The 19,869-nt window shown below is 43.0% G+C and overlaps 1 protein-coding gene across 1 annotated transcript in view; it reads right to left on the bottom strand.

Annotated features, from left to right (window-relative positions):
- The window catches only part of NUP214 (nucleoporin 214), a gene marked incomplete at its 5' end in the record, with an annotated part of 46,433 nt that extends 27,677 nt beyond the window's left edge, over positions 1-18,756 (bottom strand). The window contains 19 exons of the mRNA XM_082009062.1: positions 459-641; positions 1,172-1,275; positions 3,257-3,415; positions 3,660-3,809; positions 4,181-4,270; positions 4,885-4,976; positions 5,635-5,810; positions 7,177-7,633; positions 8,734-8,895; positions 11,412-11,535; positions 12,479-12,545; positions 13,146-13,252; positions 13,845-13,948; positions 14,675-14,738; positions 15,080-15,150; positions 15,646-15,850; positions 16,112-16,263; positions 16,991-17,186; positions 18,715-18,756. Coding sequence (XP_081865188.1) covers positions 459-641; positions 1,172-1,275; positions 3,257-3,415; positions 3,660-3,809; positions 4,181-4,270; positions 4,885-4,976; positions 5,635-5,810; positions 7,177-7,633; positions 8,734-8,895; positions 11,412-11,535; positions 12,479-12,545; positions 13,146-13,252; positions 13,845-13,948; positions 14,675-14,738; positions 15,080-15,150; positions 15,646-15,850; positions 16,112-16,263; positions 16,991-17,186; positions 18,715-18,756 — 2,705 coding nt within the window. The remainder of the gene's footprint in view (positions 1-458; positions 642-1,171; positions 1,276-3,256; positions 3,416-3,659; positions 3,810-4,180; positions 4,271-4,884; positions 4,977-5,634; positions 5,811-7,176; positions 7,634-8,733; positions 8,896-11,411; positions 11,536-12,478; positions 12,546-13,145; positions 13,253-13,844; positions 13,949-14,674; positions 14,739-15,079; positions 15,151-15,645; positions 15,851-16,111; positions 16,264-16,990; positions 17,187-18,714) is intronic.
- Between the last annotated feature and the right edge of the window lie 1,113 nt (positions 18,757-19,869).

Raw genomic sequence — 19,869 nt, 5'->3', positions numbered from 1 at the left:
AACCATGGTCAGCAGAAAGAAACCAACCAAATCAGGAACAAAAAGGGGCCAAAGAAGCCACTAGAACCACCAGCTTATATGGAAGAAAAATTGGCTCCTTTAGATACTGTGCTATTCAAACACATGCATAGCTAATTATTTTGGAAACTCTAAGAGCCATTCACTTCTTCCCCTGCGTTAAAACAGAAAACCAGCAGTACCTCAGCCTGGAGGCTCTATTACTCTGTTTACTATAAAAAACACTGTAACTTTAAGGGAAATTTCTGATAAGCATTGAACAGTGTGTCACAGAATATAACCAATGAGCTTCTGTATTACCAGAGCATAGTTTAGTATCATTTTTAGGACATCCTGTCCTCCCACACCACATCCACAAGACATCATTCTTTGCACCCCTGCACATTGCTGGGGGCAAGAGAGGAGTGTCAACACTACTCAGGAACTTGCGTTTCACATACCTTTGAGCACTGCTAAGAGAAGATGTATCACTGGGAACACTCCACTGAGATGTCTGATTATACAGTCGAAGCTGCTGCAGGCTATTCACAAGCTGATTTAGTCTCTTCCTCTGCTGATTGATTATTTCCCGGTTATTAGCCAGCGTGTTAAACAAAGTCTCTCGCTCAGGAACTATCAGACGCCTTAAGACATCAGATCAGGAGACCAGGATAAGGACCACTCTACACACCTGGCCACAAGCAGGCATGCGTACATAAAGCAGTTTAATGGTTCCAGCTACTTAAACTCCATGAGGTCAAACATGGTTTGGTTTGAATACCAAAGCAGTTCAGTTCGTCTCAAATGCCTATTTCTCCTTTGGATATGCTGCAAGCTAAAATATCTTGAAGTAAATGAATAACCTATTAGAAAGGTTTCATTAGCTACCACCAATGCATGCATTTGGTTTCTACAAAGCTTATGGTAAATAGTGCTTATAGAAAAAACTCTACAATGTACACAGAGATGCAGCAAGCTTGTAGCATGTATAAAGCCAAATAGTCTGAACCTATAGCTCCCATTAGGTGTCTTAGTCAAGCTTTATTCCCAAACGCCCTTGAAAAAGATTATACTGTTAAATGGAAAAAGACTTTTGTCTGTTGATTAGAGACTAAAGCTCAATTCACTGACATGCTCCTTACAGTTGTTCTGTATTCCAAGACCAGTTACTTACTTCTGCTTTCTCTTCTGTTCCAGGTGCCGATCCCACTCCAAATCCAGAACATCATTCACATCCTGAACAGCAAACTTCACATACTGGTGCAAGCGTCGAATTTCCTACCATGGAAAATAAAGTCAGTTTTTAATCCGCTTCAGAAACGTCCATTTCAGCTGAAGCAGCTGAAGACCCTTTGGGCTCATTCAGTCCAAGCCATGAGGCACTTTCCCATATTTCTGCCTTGAAATTTTTATCTAGCACAACAGAACCCAACACAGTGAAAATCTACTTATCAATCAATGGGGTACCCACAGGGCTTGGCTTGGACATTTTACCCCACCTAGAAATAATGCTTCCCATAATGTTTGCAAAACATTGCCAGGTCTTTAGAGAATGGGTTTTACAAACATCAGGCATTATACAAAACAAACCTTATTTCAAATCTCATTTCTAGAACATGAGTCATTTGCTCCCATTTTACAATGTTGAAACTTCTAGCAATTATAGGTGATCAAAGCTTTGCAGGTTATTCACATAGCTCTAGGATAACAGTGTTCACAGACTATGATTCATGAAAGCATTCACAAATGCTCACAAATCCCACATTAAGGCAAGAAATTAACTTGATTTTTATAGGTAGGAAAGGAGAAAAAAAAGCACTGAGAGTAAAGTGACTTATCCTCGACCATAAAGTTGTGCAACCAGCACAACTAAGCCAGAGACCTCTGGCTACAAGCCCTGCTCCCTACACAAAACCAACATTCAGTCTCATTATTGTCATCCCTCCAGCCTGTCATGGCATGAACATGTCTTGAAATCCAATCTCAACACACTACCAAGCACATGTTTCCTCTCCCCAGCAACAATGAGCATTATATAGCAGCAACTCTCTGGACAGCAAATTGATACAGCTGAACATCAGAAAAGCCTCAATCTTTAAAACTTCATTGAAAACTAATACATGGAGTTGATTAAGTGAGCTGTTATCACCCCAGAGAATGAGGATGATGTAAACTGAACAAAATTTAAGAGTCAGACTAGAGCTGTCTTTCTCATAAACTTTCCGAAAGTTGACCTGAAAGTTCTCTCCTTACATTCCAATCCACTTCCCTTTCTCTTCCACTCTGTTATTCTTTCCTCATGATCCTCTCTCTAGACGAGCGAAACAAACATTTCAAGATTATAATCTCTCTGAAGTCACAAGCAGAAGCCTGAAATGTCACAGAGACATACTGGACATCAAGGCAGGCATACAATTAAGACTGCGAACCAGTCTACAGAATCCAGGTGAAGATTAGAGATCAGACCTAAAAGAAATTACATCATGGCAACTAATTTCTAGTAACTGTCTGTGTCCATGCTTTTGATACCTACTGTAACAAAGATGACACTGAATTATGTCTTCAGCCTGCTAGTCAAACTTCTTGAGGGGAACTTATCAGTGTATAAAAGACCAAATATCATTTGTAGGGTACATTCACTTTGCTTAGGGTTAAATAGCCCTCTCACCACCAGAGCTGTACCAAAAAGAGTGCTTCACCCCTAGTTTCTTTGAAAGCCTCTTCCTGTATTGCTGGTTATTTTCCTTTGTGTCCTAGCTTTCAGAGTATCATTTAGCTTTATGCTTTGCCATCCATGAAATTAACCACACAGCTCTGTAAGTCATAGTAAATCACCAAATTGTTCCATAAGGCACTTGCTGAAGATAAAAATAATTGCGAGAACTCTTCTACAAAGTGTTGAAAAAAAATAATATTCTTTTAACTGAAATCCCTGAGCAAACACTACAGGCTGAGAAGGAATAGGATGTCAAGAGTCACATTCTAAGCTTAGAATAGACTTGAATCTCAGGTGAACTACTTCCCTTCAGCAAGAGTTTTGAATCATCACTGCCAATGGTAACACCACAGAGGAGCTTTAGGAGAGGATTTTCAGCATCTTGCAAACTCAAGGAAAACAAAACTCATCACACTTTTATTAGACTATGTTGAAACAATAAATACCTAGGGCAGAACAAAACTGCTGGGTGCCTGCACACTCAAGTTTCAGTTTTATTTTATTTAAAACTCTAGATTAGAAGTTGGCTGACATGCTTCATACCTGAAGTTGTGCTTCACTCTTGGGATCCAAAGGTTTCTTATACAGCAAGCGTAAATACCCCAAGCTATGATTCCGTTCATTCTGTTCTCTAGCCTCTTCCACCCCTGCAAATCCCTCCAGCAAGGTTGTCTTCAGAATACTAATATCTCCATGAAGTGACTGCAAATAGGAATAGAACAGATGGGACAAGGTTCAAAGCAAAAATTTCTTTATTGCCACCTCTAGCACAGGGGCTTCTGCAAGTGTCTGCCTGAAAGCCCAAATGCAAATGTCACCCCCACATTAAAGCAGCATAGTCAGATGTTCCATCTACATCAGCTCAGCTTTAGCAGGTTAAGGAGGAACATCAGGTGAGGAACAGTCATTGCTGAGGAGTTAAACAGTTTGAAGATACTCTGCTCACCTCTGTTGTCTCTTTAATTTCCAAGAGGAAGGTATGAAGATCATCTGACTCAGTTCGCAACACCTTCATTTCCTCTGGAGTACCCACTTGGAAACAGGCTTTGGAAGTCCGGGCCTTCAGCTCCTCCATCTCCTTTTGGAAATGTGCAATCTACAAAGTCAAGCAGAAGAAAGCGCAGCCACTGAAACATAGCAGGGTCTGGAATAAAAGTCGCAGCTCTTGGATAATGTTTCTACTACCCTATAAACACTTGTCACTTTGCAGCCAAAGCAGGAAATTCTTCTTGAACATTAACAGGAAAGAATACTCAAATTTTCCAGCACAGCAACTGAAATTAAAGATGACTAAACAGGACACACAAACAGCAATTACAAACCAGGCTGATTACCTTGGGAAAAATTTCCATTCTGATTCCTAAACTACTGACAGACACCATCACAACATAGGTGAACCTGTTTGCATACCTATACAGTGGTCTTACAACTTATAAAATGAAGAAAACTGCTTGAAAAAAATCTCACCTCCTCTCTGATTCCTGCTATGACAGGGTCTGAATCCTTCCACTGGTGGGCCTGTTTCTCTAAAGATGTGCTGGGGAGTGCTGATTTGCCCTGAAAACAAGAAAAAAACCCCACCAAACCAAAAATAATATTAGGGGTATATCCTTAGCAATAGAGCACTTAGAATATCAAAAAAGACCTGCTGTTAGATACTCTATTCAGACACCAGTCACCAGGGAGACAATTGTCATAAGCATAAATACTAGTTCCACAGTAAACTAAGACTGGTATGTGCATGTTTGAAGTAGAACTGTGGACTAGCTAGAGATACGCGGCTAAAGCTTCATGAAAGCAAAGGAATTTTTGTGCGCTGCTCTGTATTACTGCTTTGATTTTAATATCCAACAAACTTGGTGTCTCTCTCAAACACAGTCAAGGCATCTCTTGACTCCTTATTAGCTAGGAAAACTGTGAACCCTCATTTCCATAACAACAGGAAGAATTAGTTTCTACAACTCTGATCATGACAACATACATCAAACACAGCTCTCTAAAGACATGCACAGAACACAGTTTTAGTCCCATAGATTTGCTACTATTTTAACGTCAAAAAACTAGCTAATTCTTTCACCTAAGGACAGCCATTCAGTCCAACAAATTCTAAGCAATTCATGGGCTATGTGAAAACATTCAACCCCTAAAGAAACCACTCAAATTCCCATTACCTGAGTAGAGCTTGGCTTTGCTGCAGAAGGGGTGATTTTGGCTGTCTTCTGTAGTAAAGAAGCTGAAGGTACATTTTGAGCAGGACGTGCCACTGGAATTTAAAAAGAAGAATAGTAAATTATGAACTTGCACAAGACTTGAGGAAACAGGTTGTGATCTGACACAATCATAATCATTGCTGTCAAATCCAAAAGCAATAGTGGCATAGGCCCCAGTGCAAGAACACACCTTCCTTAGGTGCTGTGTTACTCCCATCCAACTTCTCTGCTAATGGTAACAACTGTCACTCTCCAATATCTGGCTGCACCACCTCAAAACCCCCAGTCACACAATCATTTGAGAGATTGGAATAGGATTCTGCTAACAAATGAGTGCTATCTAAACTAAAAACTCATTTAAACTCATTTGTGACCATTTTGAACTCTAGTCCCTCCAAATGAAAGATAAGGCACTGATTTGTTGAAACATTCATAATCAGAACTGTATTAGAGCACTGAAAATGCCAGAGCTTCTGGATGAACTTAAGCAGCTGAATATATATTCACGTATGGCTCTCCGGGGAACAAAATGCACAAATGGAAAAACTTCTCAGTTACAGTACTGTTACAGTGTGCAAATCAGGAGGTCTGCTGCAACAGTAAAAGCAGCAAGAAAAACAAGAAAGAAAGAAGCCAAATTAAGCTCACTATGTCCTAAAACTTTTAGAACATTGTTTATATTATTCCAAACAATATGCACCATACTCCTACCTGCAGCAGGCACAGGGGTTGAAGCCTTCAGCAGTGTGGTAGGAGAGGCTGCAAGAGGTGTGGACTGGCTCAGAGGACCTCCAGAAACAGTTTTTGAAGTGGCTGAGAATGAAAACATTGTGGAAGTGCACTGACCACTGCTGCTAGTGGGTGAAGAGGTGTCTACAGCAGTGAACCTGCAACAGAAGACGGAACATCTTTCAGGTCTCATTTGATCCTGGCTGTTTCCCACCATGCAAAATGAAGCACTAAATTCTAATGAATTATCATCCTCTGGGATCAGCAACAACTCAAACTGCAGATACAAAATTACAAGTGGAGATAGTGGGAAGGAGCCATTCAGGATCATTTCTGAATGTGTGGAACCACAAAGACTGCTACCATAGACCCACCCAGTGCGCAAAAGCCAAATGCCAACAAGAAGTACTACCCTGCTTCAAAATGCACCTCATCATTTTTCACCAAAGCACCAACTATACAAATCTGAGCTGCCCTTCAGTGTCATCCTTGCAGCAAGGCTCAAACAGAAATTCTGCAAGAAAATATGAAATTCCATTCATCCGCAAATTCAGATCCTCAAGGCAGCCAATTTAAATATTAAGCCAATTCACAACCGTATCATTTGCTTTATACACAAAATACAAAATTTAAAAAGCCATAAGAGCTACTATCAGATTCTGGTGTAGTAAAGATTTTTCTAACTAAAAAATAATCATTTGAACCATCAGAAATTTCTTATGATACATTTACATGAAAACTGCTTTCCACAGAAAGCAGCTCCAATTAACACCACTCTGTGTCTTAAACGATTCTTTCTAAAAAAAGAGAGCAAGTCTCAGGAGTGGGTATATGAAAACTGAAAATATTCATCACTCAAATCCATTTTGCATAGTTTCTAATCAGTATTAGTTTTCTTTCAGTTGGCATGAACAAGCTTTGAAGATTTCAGATCCTGTGTTCAGTCATCAGGCATCCATTTAAGAACAAAACCAAAAAATCTGGCACCTTCTTCACTGAACATGGGAGTGGAAAAGAAATCCATCAGCTACTGATACAGCTTCCCCTCAGCTCTGCAAGTTACTCTTTAGGCTGGGGGTAAGGAACCTTCAAAGTGAAAGACACTTGTGCTATCACCACCACACTAAATTAGTCACAGGCATAAAGCATTTCCCCCAGAGTCTTTAACCATGATTTGCATCAGACCAAGGCATGGAATTACCATTTGATGCCTAAGAAGCAAAAACACGGAAAAATAGGTCTCTGGTAATTTGGCAAATTATCAGTCTAATTTTTGGCATCATCCCTTGACTAATATTCTGCCCATGAACATAATCTCTAGCATGAGAAGCACTGAGGGTCTTCACAGCCAAGATGGCTACGTCTTGGATAAAGACAGGCTTCCTCAGTGCTTTCTTGGGAGCTTTTCTTGGGAGCTGCTGGGGCAAAAAGCCAGACACCATCTTCAGAACTACCATACATTGTCCATGCCTGGAACAACTTAACAAGTATCCAGTCACTGCATTAACTACTTTATCTATTTACTTCTCATTGAGGTTCACTTTGACTGAAGAAGCTGAAGAGGCAAAAGATGACTTCTGTGCAACAGGTGTTGTGGAGAGTGGTGGCCCAGGTGAGATGTCTGCAGCTGGTTTGAAGTTCATGGATCCAAAAGAGAAGGAGGTGGCAGTAGCTGTAGTGGTGCCTACAGAAGGAGCAGGAGTCATGGATGCCTTAGGAGGAGCAGAGGAGAAAGAGAACGTTGCTGCTCCAGTCAGATTGGGAGCCAGGGCTTGCTTGGAGGCATCAGTGGCAAAGGTATAAGGTGGAGGATCACTGCCTGTAGAGCCAGGCACCTTCACAGTTGAAGGCATAAAGGAAAAAGCAGTTGCTCCACCCCCTGCAGGAGCCTGACTTGAGGCAGGCGCAGTAGGAGCAACACCTGGTACTGTGTCAGGCTTTAAAGAAGTTGGAGGAGTGGTTGGAGTTGCAGCAGTACTTCCTGCAGAAAAACAAATGGGGAAGGAAGAGACTCATTTGGCTGTACTGACCAATGGCAGAAGGTATAAGGCCAAATGCTATTTGATGGGGACAGTTCAGCACTATCTTGCTCACTGGAAAGATGGTACAGTGAGCAAGAGAGATGACAGAGCCAGGCTTCCAGTCCCCAAACCCAGTAAGTGATACAGAAACTGCACAAAGTCCAAGCCATGATCAGTGCTACAGTCTGTCTAGATTAATGTTGTCTGGAATTTCCTGTGAAAAGGCTTCACCTTTCTCCATTGATTTTGATGAGGTTTCTGCCATCTCAAATAAAACAGGCTGTCAGCACACAAGTCAGCCAGTGCTGCAGAGAGGCAGGCTGCCAAACAAAAACATTCTGTTTGGGGAAGGAGAAGCAAATTTGGGCTGAGGGAAGAAAACAGTGGGTTTGCAGTTATTACTGCATGCATGCAGACAAGCAAAATAATCAGCTTACCTGTCTACCCCAGCATAAGAAACTGCCTACCTCACACTGCATATGGCAACACATCTATAACTCAGATAGAACTACTGTTCTTGACCTGCTAACACAATTTTCACCGTGCTGCAGAAAGCTACTGTTTAACTAAGCTTTTGCTGCAACCAAACACCTTAGTTCATATCATGGCCTCCTGTGGGCAAAACATATAGAGGAAAAATACCACCTCTCTGCAGCATATAGACCATGCTCTGGGTCTCACAGTGCTTGATCCTTGTCCCCAAACAGAGCCTGCAGTCACTGCCTGCTGCAGTCCCAGTCATACAGCCCAAAGCTGGGCAAAGGGCCTCCTAGAATTGCCTTAGCCCTGTTCCCCAAAGGTTGATTGCACAGTAGAGTCTAAGTGCACAGTCTGCAAAGTGCCTGAGATCCTGTATAATGAATGGGACTAGATAATTTCATCCTAACGTGCAAAAGACAGAACAGTCCTGGGAGCAGAAAACACCCAAGGATTACTCCCCATTATTATTATAAAGAAAATTTTTTTTTTTTCTGTGACTACATACATGTCCGACTACCACACTTAAAGTTGACAAAGATCCACAAATGCAAGTGTTTCCCTAACCCACTGGAGCACTTACCTGCTGATTTTGGAACTCTCTCCCCTACTAACAGCAATGGCTCTGGGGTCACAATAAGCGATCTGACGCCTGGGTTTTGGTTGATCATGTAAAATGGGCAGAGCACACCATCCGTAGAGAGCAGGATCAGAACTGGTGCTGGAGCAAGGGTCTTCTCGTCACCTGCCAGAGACCACATATGTAAGTCCTGCAGCCAAAGTTTCCTGTTCTGTTCCTCGTGGCACCGGCACCTTCATGTGACTTGCTTAGAACAATATTTCTTATGTTTCTCCCTTCTTGTTTTCACTTGCATCTTTGTTCCTTTGCTTCTCTGTGAATGCTCATTTTTTTTTCCTTCGTTATTCCTTCCCATTCCTGACTTCATGTTTCATAAATTCATAGATGAAGGGTTATTTTGACAATCAAATGTCATCTCCTGCATGACAAAGCCCAACTTTCAACCATAAACTCCTGTGCCAAGCTTTTTCATGTTTTGAAGTAGTCCATTTTTTCACCTATATACTGCTCCCTCCTTCAATCCTCTATGCCTTTCAGCAATCCCTACATTCCATTGGGTCCTGTCACATCATTAACATTCATATACATAAAGTATGAAAGAGAACTGCTAGATAGGAAGCTTTTTAACTTTAAAGAAAATCAACATCAAACAAACATCCTGTTCATCTGAACCTCTGATATCAAATACTTGTATTTTGTGCAGCTGCAGCTTTGAGCCTAGAATCTGCTTCAGTTCAAATATTCTCAGCACAGTTAAAGGCCCCAAACCACTCCTTATATTTAAAAAAAAAAACAAAACTATAATGGTTTAACTGTGCTTAATTAAATAAAAACCCCAACAAATCTACGGTGCAGGAAAAATCTCATATAATCACGGTGCTTTGTTTGTCAGGCAGTGCAGTGGATGGCCATGTTTCTCTACCTATTGGTTCTTCAGGAAAAGCATGCTAGGAAAGGCAGTTTCCACATGGGAACAAGCACCAGGACAAACGCGGTTCCTTTGCAATACAAACTTGCTGTAAACTGCAAAGTCAATTAATGTTGTCCTGGTTTCAGCCACGACAGAGTTAATTTTCTCCACAGAAGCTAGCGTGAGGCTATGTTTTGGATTTGGGATGAGAAAATGTTGATAATGTGCTGATGTTTTGAGTTGCTACTAAGTAGTCAAGGACAGTCCAGCTTCTGGTGCTGGCATGCTAGCAAGAAGGCTGGGGGTGCATGGGAACTGGGAGGGGACACAGCCAGGACAGCTGACCCAGGCTGGCCAAAGGGATACTCCATACCATATGACGTCATGCTCAGTATATAAAGCTGGGGCAAAGGAGGAAGGGGTGGAGGGATGTTTGGAGTTATGGCATTTGTCTTCCCAAGAAACCATTACGCATGATGGAGCCCTGCTTCCCTGGCAGGGGACTGATGATGACTGATGGCTGAACACCTGCCTGCCCATGGGGAGCAGTGAATGAATGCCTTGTTTTGCTCTGCTTGTGTGCATGGCTTTTGTTTTACCTATTATATTGCCTTTATGTCAAACCATGAGTTTCCTCACTTTTACTCTTTCCATTCCCTCCCCTGTCCCACCGTGGGGGAGCGAGCGAGCAGCTGTGTGGGGCTTAGTTGTCGGCTAGGGTTAAACCACAACAAATCCGCAGCCAAAAACAAGCTGATTGCACTCTGTGCAAACACATTCTCTGTGTTAGCAAAAAGCTTCCCCAAAAACCTTTCTAAAAACTCTAAGGCAGCACAACCTGGGCTTACAAAAAGCTGTCCTGACAGATTCCTTAATCCAGTAACTGTATAGATTAACAGAGAAAACGCTTCAAATTCAAGTTTGCATTCAAGTACAAAGTTTGACCTCAATTCCCTTCTGTAAGTTTTTATTCAGTTAATGTTCTCAGTTAATCGGCACCCTCCCGTGCTCTTCAGGAACTCTTGACTGCAGTACCTTCCACTCTGCCTGAAGGCATCTCTATTTCAATCTGTCTCTGGGTTTCAAGGAAGAGTTTTCAGAATTCACTAAGGTACAACACAATAGCTCAAATGTGTCTGCAGCTTCAGCCTCTGACAAGGTGCTTTGAAGAGCCTTCAGGCAGCACAGAAGGTACAGCAATAATGCAACTGGCTAGACATGGAGCACAGCAGGGTTCAGTCAGTACAGGCCCTGTGCTTTAATGCAGAATTAAAGCCTACAAATTCACCTCAATGATCTTTGCTTTTTCTGGCTTTGAAACTAACACACTTTTCCTTTAGATCAGTGCAAATGTACTTCAAACACCACAGTTCTGCAAAACAACATAAGCTACAAGAATAAAGAAAACCTCACAGGCAGTCTGCAATCCCCAGTGTTAGAATATGACTCCTTTAAACTCACTATTATCCCAGCTCTGTGAAAACACAGACATAACTCGGATGCTTTGTTTGCCATGTCTGTTAGTGTAGCATCCCAGGCTGCTGAAAGCTTTGAGGAAGAACAGTATTTAACACTTTGCCATTTGAATCCTTACACAGAAGTAAGCCCACACGTGCTGTGGGCTTGGTATAAACAGGCTGGATGCATTCTCTGTGTCAGTCTCCATTTCAGAACAATCTCCTAGAACCTTGAGAACAAGGCTTCCTTGTCAAGAATATCTCATATATTGCTATTACTGGACTATTCCACAAGAAAGACTAACAAGACTTACTGATTGGGATAGGCATGTTACTGGTGTAGTCTACAGCAACACCAACAGGCAGAGTGTCATCGCTCTTATCTGTCACAGGAAGTTCTGCTCTGCTGGAGTCCTCCAAAACCCACGACTCCCAGTTCTGCAAAAAGTAAGATTATAATTTTGACTATTGCTTTCTTGTGATCAGCCTTCTTCAGAAGTCTAGCCTACTACAGTTGAAAGATAAGGCTGAGAGAGTTGGGGTTGTTCAGCCTGGGGAAGAGGAGGCTCCAGGGAGACCTTATTGCAGCCTGCCAGTGCTTAAAGGGGGCCTATAAGAAAGATGGGAACAGGCTTGTTAGCAGGGCCTGTAGCGACAGGACAAGGGGTAATGCTTTTAAACTAAAAGACGGCAGATTTAGGCTAGATATGAGGAAGAAGTATTTCCCAATGAGAGTAGTGAAACCCTGACACAGGTTGCCCAGAGAGATCGTAGATGCCCCATTTCTGGAACCATCCCAGGTCAGGTTGGACGGGGCTCCAAGCAACCTGGTCTAGCTAAAGATGTCCCTGCTCATTGCAGGAGGGGTGGCTTAGATGACCTCAAAAGGTCCCTTTCAACCCAAAGATTCTATGATACTTAAATTTGTCAGATTAACAAATGCCAGAAGTGTCAGGGCCCTTCACAGATTTGTGTGTGACTTCTCACACATCATTTCATATCAGAGTTGAGATCAGACAGTTTTAATGTTTAACTTCAACTGATGACCTCACATGAACCACTTTATTATAGTGAGCTTGACCAAATTTTGAGACTGCCAAATGAGTCATGAAAAACAGACTTCTGGTACTTGGTTCATAACATACTGTGTTTCTGCTTATTCTTTCTCTTTTGTGTCATTCAGATCTCTTGTTCATCTAATAATTATATTTGTCTTAAGATTCTGTACAACTCAGATGTAAAAAGAAAGGGGATTTTGTTTGTTTGAGTGTTTTTTAAAAGTGTACCATCTCATTCCAGGTCTTACATAGGTTATACTTGCCTAGATTTTCAAGAAAAACGAGGTACCTATGCACAAATGCAACAGGAGCAAAAATATTACCTGATCCCCTTGCCTGGCAAGAATGCTGACTTCTGTGGAAGCTGCTGAAGCCGCCAGAACTAGATCCCTGTAAGCATGGACACAAATAGGTTAAAACCAACATGACAATCCACAGCAAGGTTCCCAGCTCCACAATTCATTATCATCTATACAAATCTGTAACTAGGAATACAGTTATAATAACATGAAACTGACTTTTTCTCCCAAGATGAGGGAAGCATCATTTGCTACATTGCTGTAGAACATTATTTTTTTTTCTTTAAAACTAGTCACTAGGGGCTGAAACCCTTTGCCAACCAATGGTTTGACAGCCACTGTATTATCACAAATAATGATGGTCCAAGTCAGGTAGGTGAAAAATTAGGAGCAGCTTCTTCACACAGATACACAATTAAACAAGGCAAAGGGTCATGCTTTACTCAACCTCTTACTTACAATCTCAAGGGAAATTGTTATGATTTTAAACAATTGTGTGTGTTCTCACTGGATAAATGAGTATGTTGGCATGGAGATAAAGCATGCAGGAGAAAACAGCTGTACTTAAATAGCAATTTCTTTTGTCTCATATTCATTCAGGTACTACAGTTTAACAAGAGGGAGGAACACAATACACTGAGAAGCATTGACCACTCAGACACACATAACAAGGGAAAGACTTTGCCCTCACCATTCCTCAACATAGTTGAGGAAATAATGGTGCTGTCTCTCTGTGCAGCTCCCATAGCAAGGCTCCATGAAATTCACAAACTTCTCTGGTCGCTTCTCTTCCTTTTTCTGTAAGACCAACATTGGTAATTTACCTTCCAGCACAGAAATTGAGTAACCTCTCATAAACATAACCGCATCAGGGTACAGCAATAATTGCCACATGCCTCAGGAGAGAACAGGCACCATGAAACCACTTGAAAGACAAAGCACAAAGCAAACAAACCAAAAACCTCCTCCAAAAGATAGAGGGACAAGAAAGAGGTTGCCAGTGCGTTTAGATCTCACAACCCCAACAGCAATAAATAACCTGATACTAAATAAGAGTGTATCATCAGGCCTAAAAATCTCCCTAACTTAAACAAAAAAATATAACAGGACTCTACATAAGGTAAGGTTTTCTTCCCAAGCGTTTATTTCAGAGGCTAAAAGGCTTCACGTCATAATTCCATCTCAGCAAAGAACAGGTTACCAATTGGTTTTCAAGTGGGTACTACTTCCTCCACTCAATCCCCTCAACATCAAAAGCATGATTTTCAGTAGTACCAAACTCAAATTCTACACCATGCCAACATGAATAATAAAAGCAACTTGCCATTGTAATAAACAAGTCAAAAACAAGCAACAAACATTTCTGTCGTTCTGACTTGCTAGCACTTACAGGCAATATGGCTATGACCACTTCTGGAGGCGTTTCCAGTGTCCCATCAGCCGCTGCATATACAATAGTAAAGACGTATGTGCCAATCCACAGTACATCCAAAACTGAAAGAGAAGGAAACAGATGCCTCAGCCAGAAACTTCAGAGTGATACTTCCTTGTATCTTGATTTTAAATGTGCACAGCACACAAAAGTAAATGACAAACAAACAAACAAGGAATCACTAACTTCTAAACTACCAAGAAAAAGAATTTCAATGATCTGTCCGCAAAACATCAATCTTATTAGGGGGAAAAACTATTTGATCCCAGAAATTTCAAACACAAACCAAAAGAATGTATTGATTTGCTTGACGATATCACAGGTAAAACACCATCAGTGCTTCCAAACATGGATGATGTTTTGGCATATCCAAATGAAGTGTTTCTGCTTTTCTAAACTTACTGCTTTGACATTTTATTGAAAAGTCACAATGATGAGATGAAACTCACATGAAATATTGCAATGCAATTTATATCCAGGAATCTTCATGCTAAAGGTAGATAACTTGCGACACTACTATCAAATCGATGAGCAAAAAATAGGCTTTAAAATTAATATTTAAAACATTCTAGAAATGGACAAGGTAATTGCCCACCTGGTAATTTTCTATGCAACCCAGAGATAAAGCATGTAATTTTTTTTCCAAATATTAAAAAAAAAAAAAAAATCACACCGTAATTATATAACCAGTGCAGTATACAGCTGCTATAACTAAAAATAACATAAGGAGGAATGAGCAAAAATATTTTAAAAGAGAAAACAAGTTAAAAAGAAATAAAAAGACGTACCTTTAACAGGATTGTCAGAGTCATAAAAGGGGGGACAAGGAATTACTTTCTTCTCCTGCAGATTCTGCAAATAAAACTACTCTTAAATACAAAGAAAAAACCACCAAACAAAGCCACTCTCAAGTTTTTCAGAAAGCCCAGAGAACTGGTTCAGAGCAACATACCCACTCCTTAACACTCATCATGTGCCACTCTGAAATCATGACTTTTCAGTGGCAAGCATAAACCTTAAACTAAACCCAGCATTGGTCTAAGACACTCCAGTATTACTAAAGTGTCTGGGCAGCTTTGGATGGCTCATACCATGTGCCACGTGACCAAATTCTGTAGCTTGTGATGCAAAGAAAATAATGCATATTGCAAACTAATGAGCAGACATAAGGCCTTACTCCCAACAATACTTACAGGCAGATACTGCACCACAGTGCCATTTTGCCTCCCTACAGCCAGTTGTTTTCCCTTTGGGCTCCAACACACTAAGCAAAAAAGAGAATTTCATTAGCACTAAGGAACTGGAATGCTACAAGCTCCGCCCCCCCACCCCAGCATTAAAAAGGTTTTTTTCCTCTGGAAAAAATTCATGAATCTGAATTAAACAAACAGGGAGTCATCCAGTCATCACAGTCCATCCAGCAAAGACTGCTCAGCTCAAAAACCAACAGCTGATGATTCTTATTTGCATGCTTCCCTGTAAATGACCGTCAAGCCTGAGACAGCACAAACCACAGGTGAGCACATGCGACTAACTCGCAAGAGGCAGCTCCTCCACTCACCTGGGAAAGAGCAGTTACATTGCAACACATTTTCCAAGTTTTAGGGAGTTTAAATCCTTCCTTTTTGTGAAGTTTTTTGTTTGTGTTTTTTTTAAGAAACCTCCTCCCCATACAAACAGTCTGTCTTTTTACACCTATCAATCTGCTTTTATTCTTCAGTGTCAGACATTCTGTGTGCTATCCAAGGCTGCCACTCACCAGATGTAACAGCTACAGAGGAAGGCAGTGTGGCATAGACTTTCACGGAGTCTGTGACCTGCAGGACCGAGATGCTGCCATCGGACAGGCAGATGGCCACCATGGCGGGACTAGCAGGGTTCCACTTCAGGTCATTGACCATTGCTGCACTTGCTGAGTCCTTGGCCAGTTTGTGATAAGCAAATGCACGTTTCTGCTGTTTTGCCTTTTAGGAAACACAAATACAATGAGACAGCCAAAGCTGAGGACAAAACCAAGTTCTCTCAAAGTCATAACCCAAAGCAGTTTCAACCTTCCTATAAATTAATGACTGACAAAAATAAGCAGCAGATTTTGAGTTTACTGAACAAATCCTTTACAAGAAACCTCCCAGAAAGAGACAGAAAATCCCACCCAAGGCATGCCTCTCCTCCTGCTGTAATCTGGAAAACAAGAAAAACCCAAACCCACTTTGCATATGCTTTACCTGATTTAAGAATGTGCGGACATCAAAAAAGCCAATGAAGGAACCAATCTCACCAGACATCATACAGACAGACAGCGTGAGGTTATCACAGCTCAGAGCCAGGTGCTGCACAGGAAACTTCATGGGAACTAAGGTACTCTGAACATTCTCCACTTAAAACACAAAGAAAAAGAAGATAGGATGAAGTGGACAAATCTAAATAGCAAGAACTGTTTTTTTAAAACAATAGTTAGAACAAGTTTATGCAAATATCACCAGTCCTAAACCAGCAGCTGTCATAGCTGACATGTAGAAAAACTGAGTGAAAGCAAAGTCCTTCATGTCTACCAATAGTCTCAAGAGTTGCCAAATTCCTAAGAAAATAAAATTCCATTTTCCTTCCTCAGTAACCTGGAGGGAAAATAAGTGGACAGATTTTTTGGTTTTACTTATATGTGCACTTTGGGTGGTACAGCTAATAAGGACAAGGGGAAAACGAAGATAATTTTGTGCTTAGGTTTATTTTTCACTTGCGGGGTGGAATGGCAATCGCTTCTGCTCTTGAGGGACAGTCTTTCAGTCAGATAACTCAGTGCAAGAACTCTGTCCCTCTCCACTCCTACATATCCCTGATGCACACACAGGTTCACAGCTCAAAGACTGGCTACCAAGACAGCGTGTGGCTGCAAGGAAAGGGGTACATTTTCAGGCAGAAAAAGTCAACCTCACTGTATGGCCCTGAACACAGGGGACCAAACATGAACAACACTTCAACAGGAGCCATCCTGGTGACATGTTCCCAATAACTGTACTTAATTCCAGCCAGAAGTACAGCTCCATATCATAAAACCCAAAATAAAGCTGTCTCTGCAAAGACCGTGAGACATAAGTGTGCCTTACCAATTTTATTGGGATCTTCTCCCAGCTGGTTTTGCATAAGAAGATTTCTAGTGTGAAAGATCTGCAGGCTGGTTCCTCCACCAGCAAAGACCAACCCGTATTTGTTAGACACTGCAAGGAGACTGGAGCGCTCTTTGGGAAGATCATCAGGAGCATCAAAGATGCGGACCTTCTTCAGTGCTCTGAACTGGAAATCCTGTTGTAAGAGAGTTACTCAGTAGCTGTACATATGCTGGCAAAGACAAACAGTTTACTTTAGTTTTTCTAAGACAGGAAATTGAAAAGCCTCTCCATGAGAGCTATAAACACTCACTCTGTCATTGGCCATCCCATCACATTTTCTGTCTCATCTAAGAAAGACTGAGATTACATTACATTTTTTCCATTGGCTGAACACCTCTAGAAGAGCAGTCTATATTCATAAAACTTGTGGGAGTTCAATCCGTCCATGTCATCTAATCCTCTCAGAAACATACCAAAACTAGCCAATCATAGAAAAGAAAAAAAGAGGGGAACAAAGCAGAGCTACAACATGATCAAATAAAACTTGTTGCCATAAAGCTACAAAGCACACAGCTGCTTAGATGCATCTTTCTTTTGCCCAGAACAGATACAGTCATTCCTTTCACCCCCAGCAATTACTCTGTATAACCACACCAGGTTTTTTGCACTCATCTCTCTCACAATTTAAACTGTACTTTTGTAAAAGGAGGAAGAGAAAAGCAGACTAGAAGATTAAAAATAAATCTCCAAAAACATAAACTGAATTAAGAAACAGCAGTTACATTATTACCATGCAAAACTTGAGGTTCCCCTTAGGAATGAGCATCTGTCTTCCCAAGGTGCCAGTTGTTGAAGGGAGTACTGGTTCTAAGACTAGTAACTCAAATCAAGCATCTGAGGTCTATTTCCAAATTATTGCCAAAGCACTGAGTACGTTCCTGCAACCTGAGGAGGCTGCAGGAATTCATACACTTCCGCAAAACAAACAGCCCAACACCCTTGTTTCTGAAGGTGCCTGAGCAGAAAGCAGCTGCACAAAGATCCACATGACCTTCAGAAATCTGCCCCTTCATGTCCCTGCTTATACACCCTCACAGTAACACTCTGGGAGACACAGCGATGGGCTAGGCTGGCACCACATAGCAAGACTCCATTTTACACTGCCCCATGGCAGACAACCACATATGCTGTTCCCAAAAGCAGGAGATTCCCAGCACAAGGTATGCAGACAGCAAGACTTAGAAACACATCATTCCTCTCCCAAAACAAGGTTCCTCCAACTCTCACATAGTCTCTCCTCCCCCAGGCCTTATCAAGACCCCCCTCCATCACAGGCCATGCCAGCCCCTCCCTCTTCCACTCCACAGGCTTGTACGAGACTCTGCTGAAGAGTCCTCAAGTGCTTCACAAACCCTGCAAGGATACTTCAAAAGGTCCCCGTGCCATGACCCGAGCCAACACTCCCTCCCCCCCCTCAAACCGGCCTGTCAGCCCCACGTCCAAACCAAGTCCCTCCCATAGCCTATCACCTCTCACAGCACAGGCCAAGCCCTTCCCAAGACCCCTTCCCCTCACAGACCGTGTGCCGACCCCCCACCACGGCCTGTCACTTCCCTCACAGCCCAAGCCGACGCCTCCGGCCCGAGCAAAACCGCCCGTCAACTCCCCCAGCACCGCACGCTGCCCCCTCACAGTCCGCCTGCTCTTCCCCCGCCCCTCACCTTCATCTCCCGCTCCGGGATCACGTCCATATCGTCCCCCATGGCGACGCCGGCAGCCCCGAGGCCCGCGGTCTCTGCCGCCCGCGTACAGCCAGGACTTCCGCTTCCGGCGGGGCCGCTCTACCCACCGCTCTCGATGCTCCCGAGTCCTCCACTGGGCCCCGCCTTGCCGCAGGCGAGCTGGGCTGCCGCGGGGCTCAGGCGCTACCGGAGGGGAGGAAAAGCGCCTGCCCGCACGGCGAGGCTTAGCAAGCAGCTGAGTTTAATAAACTTTTTTCGTTATGTTCTGAGGTGGGGCCTGCCCCGGTGGCGCTCACGGTGGGTGCTGCAGGCCGCACCCACTGGCCCTTCTCTGCCCTGAGGAGATCCACCCCGATGGGGCCAGGATGGTGGCTTCCACAGCGGCCCTGAGGGGACGGGCTGCGCTGGGGCCGGGCCGCAGCTGCCATGAGGGCAAGGGGCCTGGCTGCCGACGAGCTGGCTGTCCCAGCTGTGATAGCAGGGGCCAGGGGGGCGTCTGCTCCGCTGGTAAGGGCCCTTGGTAAGGGCCTTTGATTTGTTTCCCACAGGAGAGGCCTGCTGTCACTGCAGCTCTAAGCAAATCCTGCTCCCTTAGCGTGGACTGCAGTGGGAGCACACAGTCCAATGCTTGCTCTCAGTCCCTATACACCTCCTGTTACCTGCAGATGGGCCAGAAGCTCTGTGAGTGGGGACAACCTTACTGCACTCCAGGGTCCCACAAAAGCAGCATGTGCTTTTTTAGTCACAGCAGGACCTGGATTTCCTTCCTTGCTCCCCCCTGCCTGAAGTTCAAGGGGGTTCAGTCCCTACTCCGAGTGTCAGCACAGGGGTTACATCACCTTAGCCCATGGCCCTGTGGGGACAAGAACACATTGAGAAAGGCTGTTTCCAGCTCTAGCAGGGTGTGCTTGTCTTTTCCAGGACCAGGACAAGGATTTCCACAGAGACAAAAGCAGTGATGGCTTTGGTCAGTGACCTGAACTGTGGCAAACAACATCCAATTTCCTGTTGGAGCAGGTCCAGAGGAGGCCACAAAAATGCTCAGAGGGATGGAACACATCTATGAGGACAGGTTGAGAGAGCTGGACTTACTCATCCTGGAGAAGAGGAGGCTCCAGGGAGACCTTATTGCAG

This window comes from Phaethon aethereus (genome assembly GCF_964289735.1).
Source record: "Phaethon aethereus genome assembly, chromosome: 20".
NCBI classification, from domain to species: domain Eukaryota; kingdom Metazoa; phylum Chordata; class Aves; order Phaethontiformes; family Phaethontidae; genus Phaethon; species Phaethon aethereus.
Note: the sequence above shows the minus strand (reverse complement) of the source record. Positions and strands in the feature narration are given on the sequence as shown.